Source organism: Eretmochelys imbricata, chromosome 6 (assembly GCF_965152235.1).
Source record: "Eretmochelys imbricata isolate rEreImb1 chromosome 6, rEreImb1.hap1, whole genome shotgun sequence".
In the NCBI taxonomy this organism is placed as follows: domain Eukaryota; kingdom Metazoa; phylum Chordata; order Testudines; family Cheloniidae; genus Eretmochelys; species Eretmochelys imbricata.
This window is the reverse complement of record NC_135577.1, coordinates 27,839,897-27,865,463: the sequence shown is the minus strand read 5'-3', so window position 1 is coordinate 27,865,463 and position 25,567 is coordinate 27,839,897. Positions and strand designations below refer to the sequence as shown.

Here is a 25,567-nt window from a genome sequence, read left to right as displayed (position 1 = left end):
GTCACTAACCAGGTATGAACCACATGGGACTGTGAGGACACAATCTGTGGTCAGAGCCAATCATGCCACCAACTGGATACAAGCTGCATTAAAACTTACAGTGTAAGGCCTCTGCTGAAGTTTTGTTCATTGGTAAAACAAATATGAGTGACGCTAAGGGGCAAAGTGAGTCAGACCACCACAGGCGAGGGAGGCTCCCTGGCTGCAGTTATACTGCACAAGTTGTGTGTTTGGGGAGCCTGGACTCACAGGGCTGTTGAAGGGATGCACCCCTCTTGCATAGCAGAGAAAATCCGGCACTGCAGAGGCTCCCTGTGACCCAAGGAGCAGCTGAAGATATGACAAGATTCTGATCAAGGCTTTGAATCTACTTACTAAGCGGTAGGGATGGAACGGGGCTAGTACAGTCCTCCCTCTGCCACAGGAGTGCTGCGAGGCTCCATCAGGCTCCAAGGAATAGCTCTGCATCTGCTCTACAACCTTGGAAGGAGGATTCTGTTCTCCTCTGGGCTAAGCACTGGGTCCCTGGATGTGGCCCTATGGGTATGTCTACACACTGTTTTCAGACCTGTGGCAGTGAGTCTGAGAGCCTGGGTCCACAGACTTGGGCTTGTGCTACGGCTCTACAAAGCGCTGTGCAAAGATACGGGCTCAGAGTCTGAAGACCGGGGTGGAGGATGGCTTTCAGAAACCAAGCTCCAGCCTGACCCGTGACTTCAGAGTGCTGGCTACACAGCTATTTTTAGAGCATTAGACCAAACCCCACTAGCCCACCTCTGTAGACCTGGGCTCTGAGACTTGCTGCGACAGGTTTTGAAATACAGTGTCAGCATACCTTAAGTAGGTTCAGAGTAGCAGCCGTGTTAGTCTATATCCGCAAAAAGAAAAGGAGGACTTGTGGCACCTCAGAGACTAACCAATTTATTTGAGCATAAGCTTTTCGTGAGCTACAGCTCACTTCATCGGATGCATTCATACCCTAAGTGGCCAATGCTGTGATTCAGTGGCACTAAATCCAGTTTGGATCTTTGGATCTGTTCTTTGAAGCAGCATTACAGTATTCAGGGAGGCTCTCATTCATACTGACTAGTTAGCTGTTCACTAACTGCTCTGAAGTCCTGGATGACTGGAAAAAGGCTAATGTAGTGCCCATCTTTAAAAAAGGGAAAGAGGAGGATCCTGGGAACTTCAGGCCAGTCAGTCTCACCTCAGTCCCTGGAAAAATCATGGAGCAGGTCCTCAAGGAATCAATTCTGAAGCACTTAGAGGAGAGGAAAGTGATCAGGAACAGTCAGCATGGATTCACCAAGGGCAAGTCATGCCTGACTAATCTAATTGCCTCCTATGACGAAATAACTGGCTCTGTGGACGAGGGGAAAGCAGTGGACGTGTTGTTCTTTGACTTTAGCAAAGCTTTTGACATGGTCTCCCGCAGTATTCTTGCCAGTAAGTTAAAGAAGTATGGGCTGGATGAATGGACGATAAGGTGGATAGAAAGCTGGCTAGATTGTCGGGCTCAACAGGTAGTGATCAATGGCTCCATGTCTAGTTGGCAGCTGGTATCAAGTGGAGTGCCCCAAGGGTCAGTCCTGGGGCTGGTTTTGTTCAATATCTTCATTAATGATCTGGAGGATGGTGTGGATTGCACCCTCAGCAAGTTTGCAGATGACACTAAACTGGAAGGAGAGGTAGATACGCTGGAGGGTAGGGATAGGATACAGAGGACCCTAGACAAATTGGAGGATTGGGCCAAAAGAAATCTGATGAGGTTCAACAAGGAGAAGTGCAGAGTCCTGCACTTAGGACGGAAGATGCCCATGCACCGCTACAGAATAGGGACCAAATGGCTTGGCAGCAGTTCTGCAGAAAAGGACCTAGGGGTTACAGTGGACGAGAAGCTGGATAGGAGTCAACAGTGTGCCCTTGATGCCAAGAAGGCCAATGGCATTTTGGGATATATAAGTAGGGGCATTGCCAGCAGATCGAGGGACTTGATCATTCCCCTCTATTCGACACTGGTGAGGCCTCATCTGGAGTACTGTGTCCAGTTTTGGGCCCCACACTACAAGAAGGATGTGGAAAAACTGGAAAAAGTCCAGCGGAGGGCAACAAAAATGATTAGGGGACTGGAACACATGACTTATGAGGAGAGGCTGAGGGAACTGGGCATGTTTAGTCTGTGGAAGAGAAGAATGAGGGGGGATTTGATAGCTGCTTTCAACTACCTGAAAGGGGGTTCCAAAGAGGATGGCTCTAGACTGTTCTCAGTGGTAGCAGATGACGGAACAAGGAGTAATGGTCTCAAGTTGCAGTGCGGGAGGTTTAGGCTGGATATTAGGAAAAACTTTTTCACTAGGAGGGTGGTGAAACACCGGAATGCGTTACCTAGGGAGGTGGTGGAATCTCCTTCCTTAGAAGTTTTTAAGGTCAGGCTTGACAAAGCCCTGGCTGGGATGATTTAATTGGGGATCGGTCCTGCTTTGAGCAGGGGGTTGGACTAGATGACCTCCTGAGGTCCCTTCCAACCCTGATATTCTATGATTCTATGATTCATTTTCACTGTTTGAACAAGCTACCTACACAGAGGTGCTATACATATTACTTACCAGCTGGTCAGCTTTGTGCTTGTCTAGGAGAACTGGGAATCACACCGTCCAGTTCAAATGCAGATGTACCCTGAGTCGCTCTTCATTGCTCTTTTAGAGATAGGCAAGAAGAGAAATATTTTCTGCCAAATATCCTCCCCCTAGATTGACACAAGGCTATTTTTAAATCTCCTTTCCTAATGCTTTAGGCCAGTGCTTGAACTGGATGAGTGATGCCAAGAAACGGGGGGGGGGGGGGTATTTATTTATGCCTCCACTTCTCACTTGCTGCAGGCTAAAAAAGGGAGAAATGTTCGAAGAAAAAAAAAAAAGACAGCATAAACAGTTGGAGTATAATATCTTGAGGTAGGGGGAGGGGAAGGAAGAGGACCCTATCAGTTTTTGAAAGGATTGGGGGCAATAACCATCACTCCCTGTGGGAGGTGATGGGGGGGGCAGAACCATCATTTTTGTATGGAGGAAAAATATCAGTATTGCCAACCACCAGGATTCAAAAACCAGGGGTCACACCTCTAAAGTCATGAGATTTGCTTAAAAACCTTGAGTTTAACATTAATTCTTTTTATTTCCCTCCAGATTTTGAGCCATGGGGGATCATATTTTGAAACTTTTCACTGCAGCCAGGGTATTCTGGTGGCATTGTGGAAATATTGGCCACCGCAGGCTCTGCAGACCCAGGTCCTTACAGGACTATATTTTAGGGACCGAGTGGCTAGGCAGCAGTTCTGCAGAAAAGGACCTAGGGGTTACAGTGGATGAGAAGCTGGATATGAGTCAACAGTGTGCCCTTGTTGCCAAGAAGGCTAACAGCATTTTGGGCTGTATCAGTAGGAACATTGCCAGCAGATCAAGGGACGTGATCTTTCCCCTCTATTCGGCATTGGTGAGGCCTCATCTGGAGTACTGTGTCCAGTTTTGGGCTCCACACTACAAGAAGGATGTGGAAAAATTGGAAAGAGTCCAGTGGTGCGCAACAAAAATGATTAGGGGGTTGGAGCACATGACTTATGAGGAGAGGCTGAGGGAACTGGGATTATTTAGTTTGCAAAAGAGAAGTGTAAGCAGAGTCAGGATGAGCTCCACCCTGACATCTGGTGGTGAAGTGTGGCAAGTTGTGGAAAAGAACTTCAGGGGCTGATCTCATTTGCATAGGCACACACACCCCGCCTAGAATGAGGCCATAGCTGCCCAAATGGTCACTTTGGCTGCTGTGGGATCCCCAGTGTCTCTGTTATTGGGGCAGGAAGAATAAATTGTTATTACCCTGATTATGGGAATCAAGGACAGTGGAACTGTACTTGGCCTTTTGTTATGACGGAGGGACTCGCCATCAACTAAGTAGCACTCGCTAGGCAAGGGACATGGGTTCCAAAACTCTGTGAATTGAGAGCGGCTGGGGATAGGCATTAATACTTGGAGGCATGGTGAGGGCCTTACATACTAATTGCACTTCCTCCTCTCTCCACTGTGGAATATCAGAGCTAATTTTGATTCCATTAGGAGTCTAGTTACAGGCTGCTGAGCTGAATTCACTTTGGGCTAATGGTGCATCAGCACTGAGGCTCCCCTACTACAAGCTGAAATCACAAAAGAGCTAAACTTATTAAGAGCTGAAATCACTGAGTGTTGTATTAAGTAGTGGGGGAGCCTGAAGATATATGGTGGAGCAGTTTGCGGAGCGGCTGGCAGAGCTGAGTATTGCAGTTTGCAGGATGGCAAGCAGAGTGGCTGGTGGAGCAGAGCAGTTTGTTGGATGCCTAGAGCAGCTCATGGGGCAGCTGGCAGAGCAGCGCCCCATGGAGAGGTGGGACCATCAGCTTTGGACCATGTAAGGTGCCCCTTAACCCCTGCCTCCCCGCCACCCCACCTCCACCCAGGTTGGGAGGTAAAACCCTGCAGATAAACTTTCGAACTCTGGGGCTGCCCTGACCAGGGACAGAGACCTTTAGGTCATGAGACTTTTGGGACTTTGGGTTGCTGGACTCTAGAACCAAAGGGAAAGGACATGCCCCAATTGCTCATGGGTTGTGTTATGAATCCTGTTGGTGGTGTTTCCCCAACATAATGCCACCTTGTTTCTCTCTGTTATTAAAAGGCTTTTTGCTACACTCAGACTATGTGCTTGCGAGAGGGGAAGTATTGCCTCTTGGAGGCGCCCAGCGGGAGTGGTATATATTTGTCCCAGGTCACTGGGTGGGGGCTCAAGCCGGTTTTGCATTGTGTTATTGGAATGGAACCCCTAGATACTGAACCCAGCCCTTGTTGCTGCCAACTCTGACAGTCAGAAGGGTTACAGAAGAATGAGGGGGGGATTTGATAGCTGCTTTCAACTACCTGAAAGGGGGGTTCCAAAGAGGATGTATCTAGACTGTTCTCAATGGTACCAGATGACAGAAGAAGGAGTAATGGTCTCAAGTTGCAGTGGGGGAGGTTTAGGTTGGGGTTACCTAGGAAGGTAGTGGAATCTCCTTCCTTAGGAGTTTTTAAGGACAAAGCCCTGGCTGGGATTATTTAGTTGGGGATTGGTCCTGCTTTGAGCAGGGGGTTGGACTAGATGACCTCCTGAGGTCCCTTCCAACCCTCATATTCTATGAAAGCTAGGAACTACTTTAAAAAAACCTTGTAACCCTGAGATTCTCCTGCAATCACAAGACTCCAAGAGCCGAGGCTTTAAGAAAGGCCTCAGATATCACAAGGCTCACAATAAAATTGCAAGAACTGGTAATGCTGTATCTGATTGCATTTTGGGGGCTGGGTGGGTGGATAAGGGCCATACCATCACTTGCTTCCCTCCCGCAAATCTGCACCCTTCTCTTGCCCCTGCATGTGTGGAATGTGTGCTAAGAACACAGCAAACCACAAATGCTGTTCTCTTCCCAGTAAACCAGCTGCTTTATTGTTTCTGAGACACAATGGGGGTGTGTGTTTGGCTTTCCTTATAACTAAACCATTTTGTTTTGAATATACACAGAGAGATTTAAAGTAAACACTGCTTGATTTCCGTCCCCCCCGCCATTCATTTCTGTGATATCAGCATCTACCTTTCTACTCTATCCCTTGAAAATGAACAAAGCACAGGTCCATAGATCCTACATATGGATAAAAGGGAGTCTCCTGCATCATCTTTAATCTTCAGAGCTCCTCAAAGCAAGTTAGACAGACATTTTATAGAGAGCAAAATAAGGAAATGAGAAATCTAATCTGTAGCTGAGGATCAAACCGATGTGGTTTACTGAAAAATACATTACATTTGTTATGAATAAAGCTTTAATTTACTCAGTGAAGTAGGGAGTCCATTCAGCAGTTATTCATCAGCATTCATTCATTTAGAGAGGTGGAATTCACTTGCACCTTAATCACACACATATGCTTACAGTATCAACCAACATTATACCACAGAAACAAATATATCTGAAATGCCAATCTAAAGAAAGGTGCAGGTACACAAACAAAAGGGCTCTGCTGGACAGACAGCACACCTGCAATAAACTCAGTAGAAAGTAATTAAAAAATTAACTCCATTATGGCCATTGTCTACATCAGATACCTTTGGACTGGTTTATTTAAAGACCTGATCTGAAGAGAAAACACAATTCTTGCTAAATATCAGCATATTTTAGGCCAGATTCTCAGGTGGTAGAGCTACACAGGTTTACATCATCTTAAGATTTGGTCCCACTTATCTAAAACTTGTAAAAGTGAGCTACAAAGTAAAAAAATAAAACGTGAGCTGTTCCTAGATTTATGAACAGGATTCTTTTACTAATCAGGATGGTGGAGGGGTAGGGTTGGGAAAGCACAGGAATTAGTTTTAACATTATTTTCTTGCTTCCCTAGAGAATTTTCCTGGTGCTTTTGGCTCAATGCCAATAACCCACAATGGGACATCACAAAAAAATGAAGTCTCACTGCAGCCCATAAACCCCATGGTATTTGTGATGTACAGAATGATGCATTCAAGGATACATTCAATGAAGCAGCATAGTTCCATTTCATGGATGGGAAAATAATTACCAAAAAGGCTGATTAAACATAATTTCAGTTAAAAAAATTAACGTCTGCAAATACTTATTGGGTATAGAGTTTACTAATTGACATGGTCTTATTGGCTTTGGTGGGACTATGCCTGATTATTAAGCACTATAGCCAGCAGTAATTATTTGCAGGACCAGATCCTTGGTTAGCATAAAAATCCAATTATTATCAGGATTAGAAATACAGTGCCACCTAAAGACCCCAACCAAGACTGAAGCCCAATTATCATAAGGACCATGTAGACACACAGTGATAGACAGTCCTCGCTGCCAAAGGACTTGCAATCTAAATAGACAAAAGAACTATCATGGCAATTTTACACTACCACCATTTTACAGATAGGGAAACTGAGGCACAGAGCAATTAAGTTACTTCTCCAAAGTCCCACACGAACGGTGTGGCACAGGCAGGAATTGAACTCTGATTTCCTAAGCCCCAGTTCAATGCTTTAACCCCAAGATGATAATTTAGGGTAGAACTTAACTCTCATTTTTACCTATAAACTAACTGTTGACATTTCTGCAGTTGCTTAAGTCTCTTCCTCTTTTCTGAGAAAACTTTGGGACAGTACAGTACCATTTGATTTTGTCCCCTTTACCAACTAGCATAGCTGAATTTTCCCACTTCTTCACTCCCCTCTCCTACTGGCTGTATTCCCTTGACAAGTTCTCCCTCATTACAGGGTTTGTAATGCACTAGTCAGTCATGCTCATTTCCACAGAGTAGATAGGGTTCCTCTCTCAGTATTCAAGGCCCCTATAAAAATACTGGGTCAGATCATCCACTGGCGTAAGCTGGCAGAGCTCTGCTGAAGTAAATGGAGTTCCGCCAATTTATACAAGCTAAGGGTGTGGCCCATCGAGTTTAGAGCAAGAGCTACACTTTTGCTGTAGGACAATATGTCAGTTCAACACTATGGCCTAAAACTCAATGACAAAAGTCGTCAAGTGGAAGAATATTTTCTAGAGACACTCCATTCTCGACAACTATCGGAAAGTGTGGAAGAAATGCTTATTTATAATTATTTTCTAGGTTCCAGACAAATGATCTAGTCAGTGCGCTCCACAGCCAAGAATTACATTTCACAAGTATTACCCAAAATGGTTTTAATGGTAATCCTCTGCCTGAAGCACTCTGAATGTACTGCACCAGAAAAGGTGATGAAGTGCATGATTAGATACTAGCTAGGAAGCAGGTGGGACTTTCTTCCGCTCACTTGGTGGATCAGTTTCCTGGAGCTTTTGCAGGTCTTGGCAAAGTCTTGCCTGCTATTGGCTGTGTGTCTTAGGGCTAGCCTACACTAGAAGCGCTATATCAGCACAGCTGCACCAGTGACGCTCTATGCCGATGGGAGAGCGCTCTCCCGTCAGCATCGTTACTCCACGTCCACTAGAGGTGGATGCTATGTTGGCAAGAAAGCATCTCCTGCCAACATAGCATCAGTGTGGACAGCGCTTAGGTCGCTGTAACTGGCGTTGCTCAGAGGGGGTGTCTTTTTCCATACCCCTGAGTAACATACGTTATATCAACATAAGTGATAGCGTAGACCTGCCCGTATGCACTAACTGAATCTAGCTAAAAACTGGAGGTTCTCCTGAGAGCACTTGGCTGCTACATGACAGATACAGCAGGTCTGAATATATTGTCACGTCCACTTACCATTTGAAGGACACCAAAATATGACATCAGATATCCAGTCTGTGCTGCCTCTAGCCCAAAGAAATTCATAGAGATGATGGAAAACATAATCAGGAACAAACCTACAGAGTGTATTAAAAAGAAAATATCTTTAAGGGGTTTCGGAATATATTTATAGGGCAAGTAAAGGGCCAGACCCTGCTTAGTTACCATTGATGTAAAGACAGTGGAGTTGCTCTGCATTAACGCTGAATGCAGACAAGCAGACAAATATACTTGGGGTTTTTAAAAAAAATCTTTAACCAGTTCAACTATTACCTTTAAAAATATAACACTGAGGAAGTTAGATACAACCATGCTGATTAGTGGAAGCAGTTCGCATGGTTTTATTAGGCCAGACATGCTAACCTTTAGGATAGCACAAGAAAAACATTTTTTGTTCAGGCAAGATTGTAACCAGGGGATAATTCCTTATTCCTTTTGCTGAACTTCAGATTTTCACCATTGGATTTGGCGTCCCAGAAACAGTCTAGGGACAGGAGATTAAATACAGTGGTTTCACTGTGCACAGGGCGAATGACTTAATTGGCAGGGGAGTTTGTCTCTCATGCATCTCTAATGTTGTCAGCACAGAGAGGCAGTCAAAGAAGCATGGATGGCCTCAGGCCACAGTGGGCCTGCTTTTCATTTACTGTATTTTACACACACACACACACAGACCGCTGACCAACAACTCACTAACCCAGCTACAGCAGAAGGATTTTGCCCACATTTCCTGTGACGCTGAGAAGGATTATAATTATCTGTCTATAATGCTGTATACTCACAGGGGTTCATTTTGTCCACCTGTTACAAGCATACAACTAGATTATTTTCACTTGTAGCTTTAGAGGCATTTAGACAGGGAAATATATTTTTCAATGGAAGTCCACAAAAAGGAGATGTTAACTAAAGGCTATTTAAAGAGCATACTGTCACACATATTAGACCTCAGTGGGTGTAAATCAGTGGAACTACACCAATTCACTACAAATAAACATCTGGCCTATTGACCACACCAGTTCATAACTTTTCCAGTGCTCTGTCTTGGCTGACCAACAGAACTAAGATGGCTGCTGAAGTTCCATCCACTGTCTACCTTGCACTGCTTGCGATGTAAAGCTAGACAGTATATTTAACAGCTATTGGCTAGCATTATGGGTGGGGAGAGAGGTGTGTTCACTATGGCCAGAATTTTCAGTGGAGCTGAGCACTACAGTCAGGGCCAGACTTCCAGAAGACATTTTTTAAAACTTAAAAAACTGACCTTTATTTAGGTGCCTACATGGGAGCTGAACTGCTTTGAAAATCTGGATGTAATGACCTAGAGCTAAATTTTCAAAGGTATTTAGGTGCCTAAACATGCAGATAGGCAAACAGTGGGATTTTCAATAAGTGCTGTAGTCCCTTTGATTTCAATGGGAGTTAGGTGCCCAGGTGCTTTGCAAAATCCTACTGGAGCCTATCTGCATGCTTAGGCACCAAAATATCTCTGAAAATCTGGACCCTAAGACACTTTTGAACATTTTACTCTTGATCTGTTTTGCTTTCTCTCTCTTTTACATACTCCATTTTAATGGGGCATTCCCTCCCCCCCTTCCCCCCCTCCGCTTAAACTGAGAATGAAGCACTGTCATGTAGTAAAATACCCCATCTTGTTCTTAGACTGGCAGATAGTCCCACTATTAGAGGTACCCAAACTATATCAGCCTATCTGTCCATCACCACCCTGCCTTAAATTTACCTTACTTAGGAAGGTACTTATGATCCCACACAAGTTAATTTTAGTGAGTAACCACTGCCAACTTGCCTCTATATACATTAGAAACTTGTTTACAATGTAAATAGAAGCAGGTCTGTAATTTAGATGAATTAACTAATATAATTATATGGTTGCAGAAGTGAGATGAAGGTAAATGAGAGTTTAGCCTCAAGCAGTGAGGTGTGAATAAGTGGACAACAGCCAAATCGCCTCAGGCTGTAATCACCTGGTCAGTAACTTGATGCGAGACCTGAAAAGTGAAGTCACGTGTTGCTAGAGATTTAATAGGTAGAGATCTTCTGTGTCAACCAGCTACTTTCCCAGTGTGGCACTGTGCTTATGGAGGGACAGTTTTTCCGATGAAACATAAGATGGGACCCTGGCCACTCAGGATTGTTAAAAGTTTCCATGATTTTTTTTTAAGTGTTAGAATATTAGCCACTGTGTCCTGTCCAAATCCCATCTTAATTCATTATATTTTGCCTACTTAACATTTCCCCTTTAGTTTTTGAATAGCATTGTTATTCTTTGTTTTCCCCTGTAAATATGGTACATTGCTGCTTGTTCCACCCTATGGGATGATGCATTTTGGCAGTGGGTGACTAATACCGAGATATAAAGTGCATCTGGGGATTCTTTTGGAAGAAAGCTGCTAAATGTGGTACATATGAGCCATTATGTTGCAGAATTATAGCCTCAGGGTCACACAGTGACATTTTAAAAGTTAAAAATAATACCATGAGCCAACACCTTGAAATTAGGAATCCCCTTAAAAATATCACTTTACAATCCTGCCTGTTTTGTAAAACAGATTAATTCTATGAATTTTCCATTAGGCGAGTGTAGTTAAAGGCAAGTAATATTTTTGGAAGAGTTAAGGGAATTGCATTTTTCCTTTGGCCTTACTTGCATACCGTTCTTTTCTCCAGTGGGTTTTCTTTGGACAGGGGTGTTAAGTTGCACAGAACTCAGCATCTCCAGTCAATGCCAAGTGCGTGCAAAAAGAGAAATGCAGAAACCCCTTACTTTGAAATCCTTCACAGATTCCTGTAGAAGACAGTGAGTCTTGTTTCTTACATTACCAGGACACTTTCCAGGGAACAGTAAAAACATTTTATCAAGCCCAGACAGGCTGAAATGCCATCTCTGTCTTTCAGCCACTCCTAGTAATTCTGCTTTGATATGCGAGTTAAGTTTAATGTTACTTAGACATCAAGAATCATTTTTAAAAGGGCCGCCTCCTTTTTTGAGAGTTTGCAAAAGTTGTGCACACATCCACCTAACACAGTTCCTGTGTTCATAAACTGGCACTTTCCCAAAGTCTTTCGGCACACAAAAGTGAAGCCTTGAAATTGCGTGGTACTGATCATTTGCACACTTAGCAAAAAGAACCCTCAAGAGTCTCCAAGTGAAAAAGGCACACCAGATTATTCAATTCATCACTTCCTGAGTTCCGGGTCTGTCCCCTTCAAAAGATTGTGACCACTGCTTTAGATTCTGACCCTCTCCTTACATCTCAAGTAGTAGGGTGAGCAGATTCTTTGTACTTGCACAGCAGCTTCCTGACACAACATATGGGAGGAGAAAGGGTTATACCATTCAGTGAGGAGGGGGAATATACATTAATAAACAGCACAGTCAATAGTAGGGGAAGTCATAAGAGCTGTCAGTTCCCCTATACGTATGTATAAATGAATGCAGCCAGTCATGAATGAATTCTGCTGGTCCAGCAATCTCTCTTCTCATTGTTGAAAATGTATCTTTATTTTCTTATTATTTTATTTGTATTGCAGCAATGTCTAGAGGCCACAGCTGAGATCAGAGTCCCATTGTGCTAGGTGCTGCACAAACAGTCTAGCCCAGTCTCTGAGCTGAAGAACTTACAGACTAAATAGACAAGACAAACAAAGGATGGGAGAGAGAAAGTTTCCTTATCCTCATTTTACAGATGGGGAAGTGAGGTAGAGATAATACATGATTTGCCCAAGGTCACACAGAAAACCCGTGGCAGGAAATTTGTTATAAATTCAACTTCAGATTTGGACCCTATATAACTGTGAGTGGCCTGTGTTGGAATATGCAATGCTGAATATGGAATAGCTCCAGCAGAAAAAAAATAGTCCTGCTTCCTTTCTCCTTCATCAATGACCAAATATAAAGGGCTTTCAGATACACATGAAAAGCAAATCTACTGGCTTTATACTTGTCATTTTAAATACTGCGATGATCACAGAGAATTACCTGTAGGGAGTCCGGAAAGGACCTTGATTAAGAACACTTCCTTTACTCCCGGAAGCTTCAGCAGGCGTAGGATTTCCTTGAGACTAAACACACTGCTGGAATGCGATGTGCCTATGAAAATGACAGACAGAATAATAGTCTATTTACAAGGACAAGAAGCAGGAAACAAGAAACGATACATTATCTTATTACACTCACATCCAACTCTCTACAGGGAAAATTTCTTCCTTCTTCTCTGCATCATGGTTCTCCATTGCCTGTTTGGGTTTGGTTCTATGTGCATGGAACCCCACTAGCATCAGGGCGACGTTGGTGTGTAGAGCAAAAGCAGAATATCCAATAGACATCTGCAGTGTGGGTCAGTGACAGGCAGAGCTGACTGGAGAGGACAATGCTGCATATGATTCAAAAACTTATAGCCCTTTCCCTTTTAGCATTCCCTCCAGCCCTTATAATTGGTCACATGGTGGGACATTCTCATGACATTTCCACCTTCTCACCTGTCCCAAATCTTTTTTTATTTTAGCTTCACACAGATTTTCCAAATTGTATCACAACTGGTACAACTTGGAAAATGTGTGTGAAGACTGCACATAGAACCAAAGTCTGAAAGACGGTGCACCATAAAATACCACACAGAAATAAATGACAAGGTCTGACACCTTTAAAGAAAAGATAACCCAAGCCAGATCTTCAGCTCGTATAAAATCAGCCTTAAGCCATCAAAGTCACTGATTTATAGCAACTGAAACTCCACCCTTGACACTACTGGCCAAGATGCTGTCCACTCTATAATCCACCATGCACAGAACTCCCATTCCAGCCAAGGGGAGTTGCGAGTGTGGAGGTCTTGCACATTGGGCCTTTTATGCACAATAATCCCCTTGCTAGAGTCACCTATGTACAGTGGGGAATCGGTGCTCAGGATGGGGCTTCAGGCTGCGCTGTAAATATTCTTGGTTTTGTGGCCTTCGTGTTATCTGAAGAGTTTACTGGAATGTAATCCATATGGTTGAAATTATTGTTTTTGCATTAGTGGGTTTTAAAAAAAATCCTCTGAAGAGAGTGTCTGTGATTTGGCACAGCGGACTAGTGAATGCATAGGACTGGGCATGAAGTAGAGAAAACTAAGTTTAACGGGGTAGTAGAGGCTGGGTGTATGTCAGTGGAGAATTGAGCACTTCTGTAAACAAACTGGGTTGCAACTGTTACAGTTATGGCAATTTCCTGCAATATCCTGGACAAACCTTACTGGATTAAGTGAAACCTTATTGAATTACGTTTAAGTATCTTAGAAGTTCATTGCAGTCACGAGTGCAAATGTTTATGTATAATTGTGGGATTGTATGCCATATCTCTAGGGGGGAAACATGAATACTGTAAACCCTAAGAAGTGTTATGAGCTTCAAAGGACTCTTTAAAGCAGGGGTAGGCAAAATTTTTGGCCTGAGGGCCACATCTGGGTATGAAAATTGTATGGCAGGCCATGAATGTTCATGAAATTAGGGTTGGGGTGCAGGAGGGGGTGAGGGCTCTGGTTGTGGATGTGGGCTCTGGGGTTGGGCCAGAAATGAGGCGTTCAGGGTGGGGGAGGGGGCTGGAGTGTGGGAGGGGGGCTGAGGGGTCCAGCTGGTGGTGAGGGCTCTGGGGTGAGACTGGGGATGAGGTGTTTGGGGTGTAGGAGGGTGCTCCAGGCTAGGACTGAGGGGTTTGGAGTCTGGGAGAGGGCTCCGGGCTGGGACAGGAGATTGGGGCATGGGTGTGGGGGGCGGTGTGAGGGCTCCGGCTGGGGGTGCAGGCTCTGGGGTGCAGGAGGGTGCTCCGGGCTGGGACCAAGGGGCTTGGAGGGTGGGACGGGGATCAAGGCTGGGGCAGAGTTTGGGGCGTGGGAGGGGCTCAGGGGTGCAGGCTCTGGGAGGCGCTTACCTCAAGCAGCTCCTGGAAGCAGTGGCACGTCCCCCCTCCAGCTCCTACGCGGAGGGGGACATGCCATTGAACTGTTTGAGCAGCCAAGTTGCACAGCAGATGATAATGGCACAAGCTTAGGCCTCTGGAAATCTGCGTTCAAGCAGTGAATGGGTTCCAAGTGAACACCAGTTCGATGGTTTCATCATCATCGTCAAGAAAACCCTTCTCATTTGATACATGCTTGGCACCATGGCCACGTCTTCTCAGATGAGGGTGAGGGATCAGCACTTAGCATTTAAAACTGCCGAGCTACATTCCTATAGCGCTGAAAAGTTGCCAGAAAAGGTAAACACTCACGCTGCTGTGTAGCTTGTTCCTTCAACTTTGGTTTGGTGTGAGCAGGGATACAGATCATTACTATCACTGCACTTATGAGACTTGCCACTACCGCAAGATATGACGGAAAGTACGTGCTGTGAACAGAAAGAGTAATTAAGATATACATACTATGGACTGAATTACACAGGACTAACGCTGTGATCCTACAAGCACTTAGGCATGTGCCTAACTTTACTCATACGAATAATAGTAATAGTCCTAATGAAGTCATGGTGAGTAAGGCTATGCATGTGCTTAAGTGTTTTCGGGATTGAGGCCTTATTTGAATGCTCATGATCTGACCATGTAATTCCTTCAAAGATGGATTTTAGTGTAAACCATGTTACAGTAGAGTATTAATAACTGGCATTAACACAGTGCTTTTTTAATTTGTAAAGCTCAGAAAAAATTGCTTTCTTGGCAAAGCTGCTTAGAGATCCTCAAATGAAACAACGGAATTGTTAATTATGATCAATCCAATCCCACAGTGGGCCAAATTCTGTCACCTTTATTAACATCGAGTAGCGCCTTATTCTGCAAGAAGCCCACCTGATTTCAGTGGGAATCCTCCAGGAGGAAGATCCTACTGAACAAGAGTAATGGTGGCAGAATCTAGTCCAACGAGTACACCGAAGCTAGGACACTAGATATGCAAAACCACAAGATAGGATCCATGTAAGATGACAAACATCATTTTAAAGAAACCAACCGTCTATTTATCTTAGGGTAACTACTTTGTCACTCACTGTCCAGAAACAGGTATAGACTACCACCTTTGATTGGTACCCTATGTCATCTCTTAAGATGCCCACAACTAAAAGGCTCCCAGTGAGTGAAATAAAGCAAAACTATTTTCCACTCAACCACCAATGGCCCAAGTTATTGTTATTTTGGATCTGCCCGTATATTGCTGGGATGTGGGATGTTGTTAACAGATCAGGGACTGCTCCCCAGCGGTTCTCACAACATATTTTTTGGTGGCCTCAGAATGTGGCTACCAACTCTTGCTGGAGGCCACTCTGACATTTTCCCCTAAAATACTTAATTAACTTTTGGCAAAACAAATAAATATACACATGTACATATGTATCATTGGAATTGCATGTACGGATTTTTGCAGACTCAAAAATAATGTACAGTTGTCTCTATTCTTTACTGGACATAAACAGAATAGAAACACAAATCAGGTGCTTTGCATGTTCTTGACTTTTTTCTTGTTTCTTTTGCTTTTTTGATGCTTTTCTTTTTTAGCTACTAAGTTTGTACATTAATATCACTTTTCACAGCAGATTTATTCACTCCTGGCAAGCCTGGGGACAAATTAAGTCCTAAATGGAGAGGTCAGTATGCAGGCAGTGGGGGACAGGGGCGATGAGGCACTGGGGCAGGCAGTGGGGGCCAAGGGTGATGGTGGGAGGTGGTGAGCTCAGGGCCAGAGCCCACCACCACTCAGCTGGGGAACGGAGCCTGAAGCCCCGTGGCTGGAGCTTGCCAGTGGCTACATGCTCCTCCAGCTTTTGTATCTCCATGGGGGGACAACCACTACTGGCGGCTCCAGGGGAGGGGCCGTTGCTTTGCCTCCCACCCCCAATCATCGGCCAGGAGACTGTGGCCACAAGAAAAGGCCCTAGTGGCCACACCCAGCTGCCATGGCTGCATTTGAGAAACGCTTTAGACAGCTTTCTGTGGCTGGGGAAGGACAGTGTTGATTATTATCATTTTGAAGTCAACAATACTTGCTTAAGCACCACTTAAGCTCTCAGAAGAGAAGGTGAAGAGGTGACTTGAGATTGATCTTTAAGTAACTGTGACGGCTTGGGTCACAGAAACCCCCTTGGGATTGCCACCTGATGTGCTGAGATTACCTCTGAGCCTGTTTTCCCTGGCAGCTTGGGACTTCAGTACCCTGCCTTGTTGAGCCAGACACGCTAGCCTGCTGCAAACATAGACCCAGGTCTGAATCACGTCCCCCAAAAGCTGTAGACTTAACAGAAAACGGCTTAGAAAGTGCTCCTGTCTCTAGCACCCAGATACCCAGTTCCCAATGGGGTCCAAACCCTAAATAAATCTGTTTTACTCTGTATAAAGCTTATACAGGGTAAATGCATAAATTGTCTACCCTCTATAACACTGACAGAGAGATATGCACAGCTGTTTGTTCTCCCAGGTATTAATTACTTGCTCTTAATTACTTAATAAGCAAAAAGTGATTTTATTAAGTATAAAAAGTAGGATTTAAGTGGTTCCAAATAATAACAGACAGAACAAAGTAAATTACCAAGCAAAATAAAATAAAACATGCAAGTATAAGCCAAATACAGTAGGAAACTAAATGCAGGTAAATCTCACCCTCAGAGAGATTCCAATAAGCTTCTTTCACAGACTAGACTCCTTCCTAGTCTGGGCCCAATCCTTTCCCCTGGTACAGTCCTTGTTTCAGCTCAGGTGGTAGCTAGGGGATTTCTCATGACTGCAGCCTCCTTTGTTTTGTTTCACCCCTTATATACCTTTGGCACAAGGCGGGAATCTTTTGTCTCTTTGTGTCCCTACCCCTCCTAAATGGAAAAGCACCAGGTTTAAGAGGGATTCCAGTACCAGGTGACATGGTCATATGTCCTGTGAGACCGCAAGACTTCATTATTCATGGTCTGACTCACAGGAAGGCTTGCAAGTAAACAGAGCCATCTACAGTCAATTGTCCTAGTTGATGGGAGCCATCAAGATTCTAAACCACTATTAATAGCCCATACTTTGCATAACTACAATGGGACCTCAGAGTTATATTTTATATTCCTAGTTTCAGATACAAGAATGATACATTCATACAAATAGGATGAACACACTAAGTAGATTATAAGCTTTGTAATGATTCCTTACAAGAAGCCTTTTGCACGAAGCATATTCCAGTTACATTATATTCAGAAAAAGAAAAGGAGTACTTGTGGCACCTTAGAGACTAACAAATTTATTTGAGCATAAGCTTTCACTGAGCTGTAGCTTATGCTCAAATAAATTCATGAAAGCTTATGCTCAAATAAATTTGTTAGTCTCTAAGGTGCCACAAGTACTCCTTTTCTTTTTGCGAATACAGACTAACACGGCTGCTACTCTGAAACCTGTCATTATATTCACACACATTAGCATATTTTCATAGAATCATATGGAGTATAATGTCACAGTAACTTCATAGGGAGAAGATTTCTGATACTAGAGAGCTCCTTAATCTATCAGACAAAGGCATAATAAGTGACTGGAAGTTTAATCTAGATAAATTCAGGTTAGAAAGAAGTTGCTAAATTTTTAACAGTAAGAGTAATTAACCCCTGCAACAATTTACCAAGGGATATGGTGGATTCTCCATGATTTGAAGTCTAAGTCAAAACTGGATGTCTAAAACATATGCTCTAACCCAACCACAAGATGTAGGCTTGATGCAAGACTTTCACCCAGTAATTCCATGGCCTGTGTCATACAGGTGGTCAGTGTCACTAGATGATCACCATGATCCCTTCTGGCCTTGGAAAGTAGGAAAACAGAGCTTAACTGATGCAATGGCATTGCGCTGGCCCTCTGAACAGGAGTGACTGTTACCCTAGATCACTTTTCAGGTTCTGTAATAGTCTACATAGACTTACACATGAACTGTACGAAGCAAGACTCATCCATAGTAACTGGAATATTCTGCCAAAGAATACACAAGAGCCAAAACAATATGAAGTAGCTGTAATTTGCAAAGCATGCCTTTTTATGATGGTGTAGATAGCCACATTAATGCCCAGTTATTGCTGATGTCATGAGATATCAGCAATAACCATGAGCTCCCTCACAGAATAACGAGCTGTACTAATTGTATAAGTCTCAGGTCTTTTCCTAGACAGACAAAAGTGTGGCCTGAATAATTCTGAGAACTTCCATTGTTATTATTAAAATTAAAAAATGGGACAGCTCAGTGTATTCATCTGAATCCTTGAAACATCAAAGAACAAATTCTACATAGGCACTACTGTAGGTAGCAACTGCACAAATAAAACAAATCTTTTAGTTCTGTATTTATTAGTTATATCAACCTCAAATAATATCTTCATGTAAACAGACATACCGCAGAGAGTTACACTGACTTTATTATGTCAACCAGTTCTCCCGGACCACAAAATCAAACATTTGCTGTGTTAAGATTTTAGCAAGAGATTTTATAAGATCTTGTTTGCCAGTGTTCCATTTTCAAGTTCCAAACAAGATTCAAGACAGGTACCAGTCAGTAAAAATGGAGGATTTCCCTCTGAAAATCAAGTAAACGAAGTACTAAACCAACTCAAGCACCAAATCTACCCACCAGTTCTTTGCCATGATGATGGGGTACCCCCCCCCAAACAAAAGCAAACCCCTAGAGATTTTACACACCAGCATCCCCCCACCCCTCAAAAAGTGACTTGCCTTAAGCAAACGAGTAAGTGGAATTGTACAAGGCTAAACTCAATGATTTCAGAGTTCTGTAGCAAAAACTGAAAACTCATTCAGGAAAATATAAAGCTCAGGAGTAAGATTATCCAAAAATACCTAAGTCACTTAGAAGCCTCTGAAAATATCACCCTCAAACCATAACTTCTTTCTGGCACTTTATTTTTTAATTTTCCAAGTATCTTTGCCCCTTTTTGAAAAAAATGGTGAAGATACACCATTCTTGTTGATAGCTACATTATTTTTTCTCATGTGGAGGGGATGGATTCCATAACTGTAGCTAACATATTTCTTGAGCGCATTATAATGCATCTCACATTATTTTTCTTATATAAAGTAAGATTTTTTTTTCAAAAGAGGAAGTGAGTTCAGTGCCCATGAAGACTGGCGGATCGACAGATCAAGAGATTGAACTCTTTATGTAGTTATATTGATTTTAATTAATAAATCAACAGATTTCTAAATTTTCAGAAAATTCATTTGATAAGCACTGTAATTTTGGGGAGGAATGGCTGCATTTTTCACACATAACATAACATGAACTCAACTTTGACTACGGAGCCATGACTGGCACCTCCAACATAAGATATACCGAAAGACATTAGCTTTGAAAGCTTCCCCTACCCACACCATTAACATAACCCTGACACAGAGGAACCTGGTGATGACTTCTAGAGGAGAAAGGAGCAGAGCAGTCTCAGAGCCCATTCAACCCTTGCCTTCTCCAATGAAACCAACAACAGTGATGCCAGTTGTAGTGATTGGGCATTAGAAGCCAGGCTGAGATCCACAAACTCATTTCACATAAGTCACAAAACAGCCATCAGATGATAACTACCTACAGTTTTTACCAATCTGGGTGGTCTTTAAACTGGTGACCCAGAGATGAAAGACTTAAATATCTTGTTACCTAATTCCTAAGTGCCTAAATTTAAGCATTTAAATAAGTGGGCTAATTTTTTGATGTACTATGAATCTATTGATCTCATTAGGAACTGCAGCTGCTCCATACTTCTGAAAAATTAGGCCCCTTATTTAGGTGCCTCGATAGGGATTTGGGTGCCGAAATCTACACATTTGAAAAAGATGGGCATAGTTCCTTTCACCAGTGTTTTGTACCCTCAGAATGAGAGTTGACATTTCAGCTCCAAAGAGCTTATTCTCTAGAGTTCTGATCCTGCCTCACAGAAGTCAATTGACGTTTTGCCAATTACTTCAGTGTAGCTGGATCGGGTTATTTCTATATGAGAACATTCCAGTGAGCACCCTGTAAATATGTGGGCTGATACAGTAGATAGTTTAGACCAAAGATCAGCAAGCTTTTTCAGAACTGGACCTCATTTTAACAGAGCAATTGTCGGCCAGGCCACCTCCCCTTCCATTCCATGATCTGACAGTCTGTCTCCCCTTCCCATTCACAATCTAACCACATCCCTGTGTCAACTTCCACAACTGGTTTAATCAAAAAGTGAGACAAGGAACATAATGTATTTATAGCTGTGTTTTATTGCAATTTAGCAACTGGAGATAAATTTGAGAACAGCACCATGGGACATGCCGGCGCTCCATGGACCATCCAGAGTCCATTTTGGGTACCTCTGGATCAAAAAGATAAACATGAGTGACAGCTCTCTTTGTGCACAGAATGCAGGGTCTGCTCAGAACTATGAAAATAAGAAACAAAACAGAAGGGAAAGTTCTGGCTGTAGCCTTAGATTTTTCCAGAATTAATTTTTCAGCTTGCTGGTAAATTCGGCACTTGGTGGGTGTTCTTTGTTTCAATCAAGCCTTTGACTTGGAAGAGAAATAGTCACAGGGTGGCATTTTGCTGTGTACTCAGGGAAGTAAATATTGACACCCTTCTCAGCTTCCCCAGTCACCTGGCACAGTTTTCATCCCCATGAAAGGTTCCATTCTCTTTTAGCAGTGCAAGGGTAATGACTGCTATTTCGTTGTGCTTGAACAGTTTGTGATGATTGCTCTGTGGGTTATGTAGGTGAAGACTGGAGGCAGCCGAGCAGATTATGGAAATACCAGGCTACCAAGACATACCCGACTATTTAAACTGCTAGGTGACAAGGTAGAGTGTGCAACAGCCCAGGCATATTGGGTGTGTGCACTTATTCCTGGAAGCATTGTACATAAAACCCATGGGACTGAACTGACAAATAGTCTTTGCAAACATACCAGGACTGAAGTCCTGGGGTCAAATTGTCTGTTGGCAGAAATGGGCAAAATTCCACTGAGCTGTGCCCAGTTACACCAGCAGAGAATTTGGCCCCTGGAATTAAACAACACATGTTAGGTAAGTAACTAAGATGCAATTACTATTATTTGTAGACTAAGAATATGCTTTATAATTTTTCTGTTGGGCTATGACCAGACCCTCACCCTGTGAGGATAAAAATGTTCTAGAAAAGACCCCTATATTAGTAGAGGATGGACTAGATGTTCTGGTAAGTCTTTTCCACCTCTGTTTTCTGTAATTTTATGAAGTTTCTAGCTGCCTTTGGAGCCTTAATTCCTCCTGGCCATTTGCAAACAACCCTGTGAAAGTCTCAGCACCTGTCTCTGCACCCTTGATCTTTTTGTGGGTCACCTATCGGAAGCTTTGGGGACAGGCTGTTTTAGCAAGCTCCTTGAGGAATGGTGATTGAGTCAGGGAAGCCTTTTCCCTCCACTTTAGCTACATCATGTTGTGAAAAACTCACAGGGATATTACAAGCCCTATTGTCCTACCAATTTGAAGTGTTCTGGACTTGAAGACTGGAGCTGGGCCTGTGAGGAAGCGAGGACACATTATTCTCTCCTTCATGAACCTCCTCAGGAGAAGGTGGGAGGCCTGCAGCCATCAGTGGAATCTCTGTCCAGTGACTGGACTCATTGAACATTTACCCCTTATGTTACCACTGTCTACATTTGAGCCAGGAGGATTCTTGGGATTTGCATGATGAGTTCTACCAGATCAGCTCAAAAGATGCCTCACCCTGGTTGAGCCAATAGGAGCAGCGCTGAGCTGGTCTCAACTGGAACAATGCTTAGTGAGGGGACTTGAAGGCCAACAGTCCATAAAACAATGGTTATAGTGCAACAAAACTGGTGTTTCTTGCCTGAGACAGGTAGGCATTTTGATCTTGAATGCACTATTTTCCCTCCTCTGCTGTATCTGCGACTGCGAGAGGAGGAGGAGGACGGAAAGGAGAACCTTCTGGAAGGAGACCCCCCAAAATGTCTGAATACATCCCCACCAGTTCCTCCTCCATCTGAAGCAGCGCTCTGTGTTTAGAAACCAGATCCATCAAGTCCTATCCTGTCTTTGCAGTGTCCTATGTGGATTCTGGGTGGAAATCCTACATCACAACCTGGGATGACGTCTTTTAATAAACTCCAGTGCCTGATTCATAATAATTTCAACATGTGGTAAGAGGTGTGCGTGAGGTACAAGGCATATGCTGAGCGGCCATGCAGTAACTAACCGGGGGGAAAGCGCCTTTACAAGGCACGTACGACACACTGTTTATATTTTGTGTAAACTGCTGAAACTAAGTCAGCCTGCTGTAAACATTTATATTACATGACTAGTTTTGCAGCCTGGGGCAGTTCATAATGCGCCATTGGTGGGAGGAAATGGTTTTCCATCTGGAAGCCCCGTCCTTATACAAGCTCGAAAACAGAACTGACGACTGTATTTACGATCAAGGAGTAATGTCATGGTAAAAGAATTAAACCCAAAAGAAAATATTATCAATCAATGCTGTATGAAAATGGTTGAATTCCTTTCCATGTAACGCCTCAGCAGCATCTGTAAACATTTTAAGATAACAGTAAATCCTAAAATACACCGAGTTTCCGGGATGACGCAGTGAAGGAGATGTACTGTACGCTATCCCTCAAGGAATCAAATGGATTGTAGGCTAAAGTTTAGTCTTTCCCTTTCAATAGCTTCAACATCAAAAATATGTCGATAACGAAAGCATGCATGTGGCTCACTGAAGTCTGGGTCCATGTAAAGTAAGGTAAGTTCAGTCACTTTCTGCTTAGCATTCCAACAGCTGCTCCTGGCTCTGAATGCAAAGTGCTGTGTATAATCTGTGTATTACTGCAAAATTAAATTTTAGAGCCATAGTTCATTTCTTTGTAGAAGGTTGCCGTTCCCATTTATCATTTCAGGATTCAGTGATCAAGGCATGTCTCTCCAGAAAATGGATTTTTTCCCCCTTTCCTTTTTTCTTAATAAAGTTAAAGCTGAGTGTGAAAAAAATTCAAATTGTTTTTTAGTGACTCACTCCTACTTCAAAACAATGCTGCATAAAGCTCTCATTCATGACAGCTACAAATTCGTTGAAGTGCTCTAAGAAGACTTAACTACTCCTTTGATTGTGTTCCAGCACTATCTGCTCAAACACTTAAGGCTTGAATGAGGGGACAGCTGTAGGTGAAAGAGGTTCACTGAACACAAATCCACTCTGCTAAAAGCAAAGAGGAAAAAAAAAAGCACTGTAACAATGTCACAATTTCATCATTCTCCAAGTAATATGTCCGTGTTCTTTACAAAACAGAGGGGACGGACCAGCCCTTCATTAATGGAAGACCAAGCATATGCCTAATGACTCCATGATCAGTGAAAACTACAGTAACTAGCATGTGTGGAGGATGAGAAACTAAGGTTTAATTCAAGAGGATGTTATTTTAGAGACTAACCAATTTATTTGAGCGATGAAGTGAGCTGTAGCTCACGAAAGCTCATGGATGCATACTGTGGAAACTGCAGAAGACATTATATACACAGAGACCATGAAACAATACCTCCTCCCACCCCACTCTCCTGCTGGTAATAGCTTATCTAAAGTGATCATCAAGTTGGGCCATTTCCAGCACAAATCCAGGTTTTCTCACCCTCCGCCCCCTTCCCCCCACACAAACTCACTCTCCTGCTGGTAATAGCCCATCCAAAGTGACCACTCTCTTTAAAATGTGTAACCTGGATTTGTGCTGGAAATGGCCCACCTTGATTATCATACACATTTTAAAGAGAGTGGTCACTTTGGATGGGCTATTACCAGCAGGAGAGTGAGTTTGTGTATGGGGGGGCGGAGGGCGAGAAAACCTGAATTTGTGCTGGAAATGGCCCAACTTGATGATCACTTTAGATAAGCTATTACCAGCAGGAGAGTGGGGTGGGAGGAGATATTGTTTCATGGTCTCTGTGTATACAATGTCTTCTGCAGTTTCCACAGTATGCATCCGATGAAGTGAGCTGTAGCTCACGAAAGCTCATGCTCAAATAAATTGGTTAGTCTCTAAGGTGCCATAAGTACTCCTTTTCTTTTTGCGAATACAGACTAACACGGCTGTTACTCTGAAACCTGATGTTATTTTAGTTACTCTGCCAATCTTTGGTCCATGTAGCTCAACTTTAACCTCAAAGATCAGCCCACCATAGCTAAGATTCCTGTGACAGACAAATGAACCGACACAAAGCGTCACCCAAAGCCTGAACCTAAAGCCCCAATTTTTTGTTAAGGGTAGAAAAAAAAATGCAGATGGCCTCTTTTTGTTTTTGAAAATGTGACCCAATGTCTGGGACTATCATGTACATATATTGTTACAACGTATCTTCTCCACAGAAGGATGGTGGGGGCAGGAGGAAAACCAGTCTGGCTGCCATATTCATGCTAATGTGTCAGTACAGGTCAGCCAGTTGCACTCACACCACTTTTATTCATGCTTCTCTAATGGCCAAATTTCCCCCTTAGGTGGGATTATGCAGTGGAAATTCTGACACTCTGACTTGGCTGTCCCCAGAGGGAGAATTTCACACAAAAGCAAGACTAGAAAATGGCATGTGTTCTCCTCCTGACCTCCCCGCCTAAGCAAATGCTCCTGTTAGAATGGCATGCAGACAGAGTGGGGATTAATGCTAGTTAAAGCAGCATTAAGTGCCATGCAGAGCCTTGCGGGGAGGGTGGGGGCTTGCTACAGAAAGGGATCTCCTTTCTAACTCACATCAGAAAATTGTGGTGGTGGACCTGTCACAAGGGTAGGGGGCATTTAACTGCCCCCTTCCAATGGCCTTACCCACATTACATCATTGCAGCCCACTTTTCAGATGCTGCCCAAGGGTAGGGTCCCTTTGATTTTTCATCACAACTCCTCCACAGACATGTCCCCGTTAGCTCTCTCAGCCACATGCGCTATATTTGAACTCCAATTCAGAGTTACAATGCATAGCTTGTCCCAGTCACCAGAAGCAGGAGGGAGTGATGGGATTTGTTAATTCCTCCTCACCTGATGTGAAGAACAAAACAAAAACAAAAAAACCAGAAAACAGCTGTTGGCTTGGGCTGTCACCTTGAGTGAATGGAGTAAAAGCCTTTTCATCGCACATGAAGAGAACTAGATCACATCCAAGACTGGCTCTTATGAAATCTAGCACCCACCCATATACCACGAGCTACTCACAGTCCTCAGGCGAATATCTACACAATTCTTTATTTCTGGT

The 25,567-nt window shown here is 43.3% G+C and overlaps 1 protein-coding gene across 7 annotated transcripts in view; it reads right to left on the bottom strand.

Moving 5' to 3' along the window:
- SLC67A1 (solute carrier family 67 member 1) overlaps positions 1-25,567 on the bottom strand; it is a 142,484-nt gene that overhangs the window by 24,421 nt on the left and 92,496 nt on the right. For all 7 annotated transcript variants that reach the window (XM_077818281.1, XM_077818279.1, XM_077818283.1 and 4 more), the window contains 3 exons: positions 14,587-14,702; positions 12,322-12,432; positions 8,301-8,401 (listed from right to left, as the gene is read on the bottom strand). In XM_077818281.1, the coding sequence (XP_077674407.1) occupies positions 8,301-8,401; positions 12,322-12,432; positions 14,587-14,702 (328 nt within the window). The remainder of the gene's footprint in view (positions 1-8,300; positions 8,402-12,321; positions 12,433-14,586; positions 14,703-25,567) is intronic.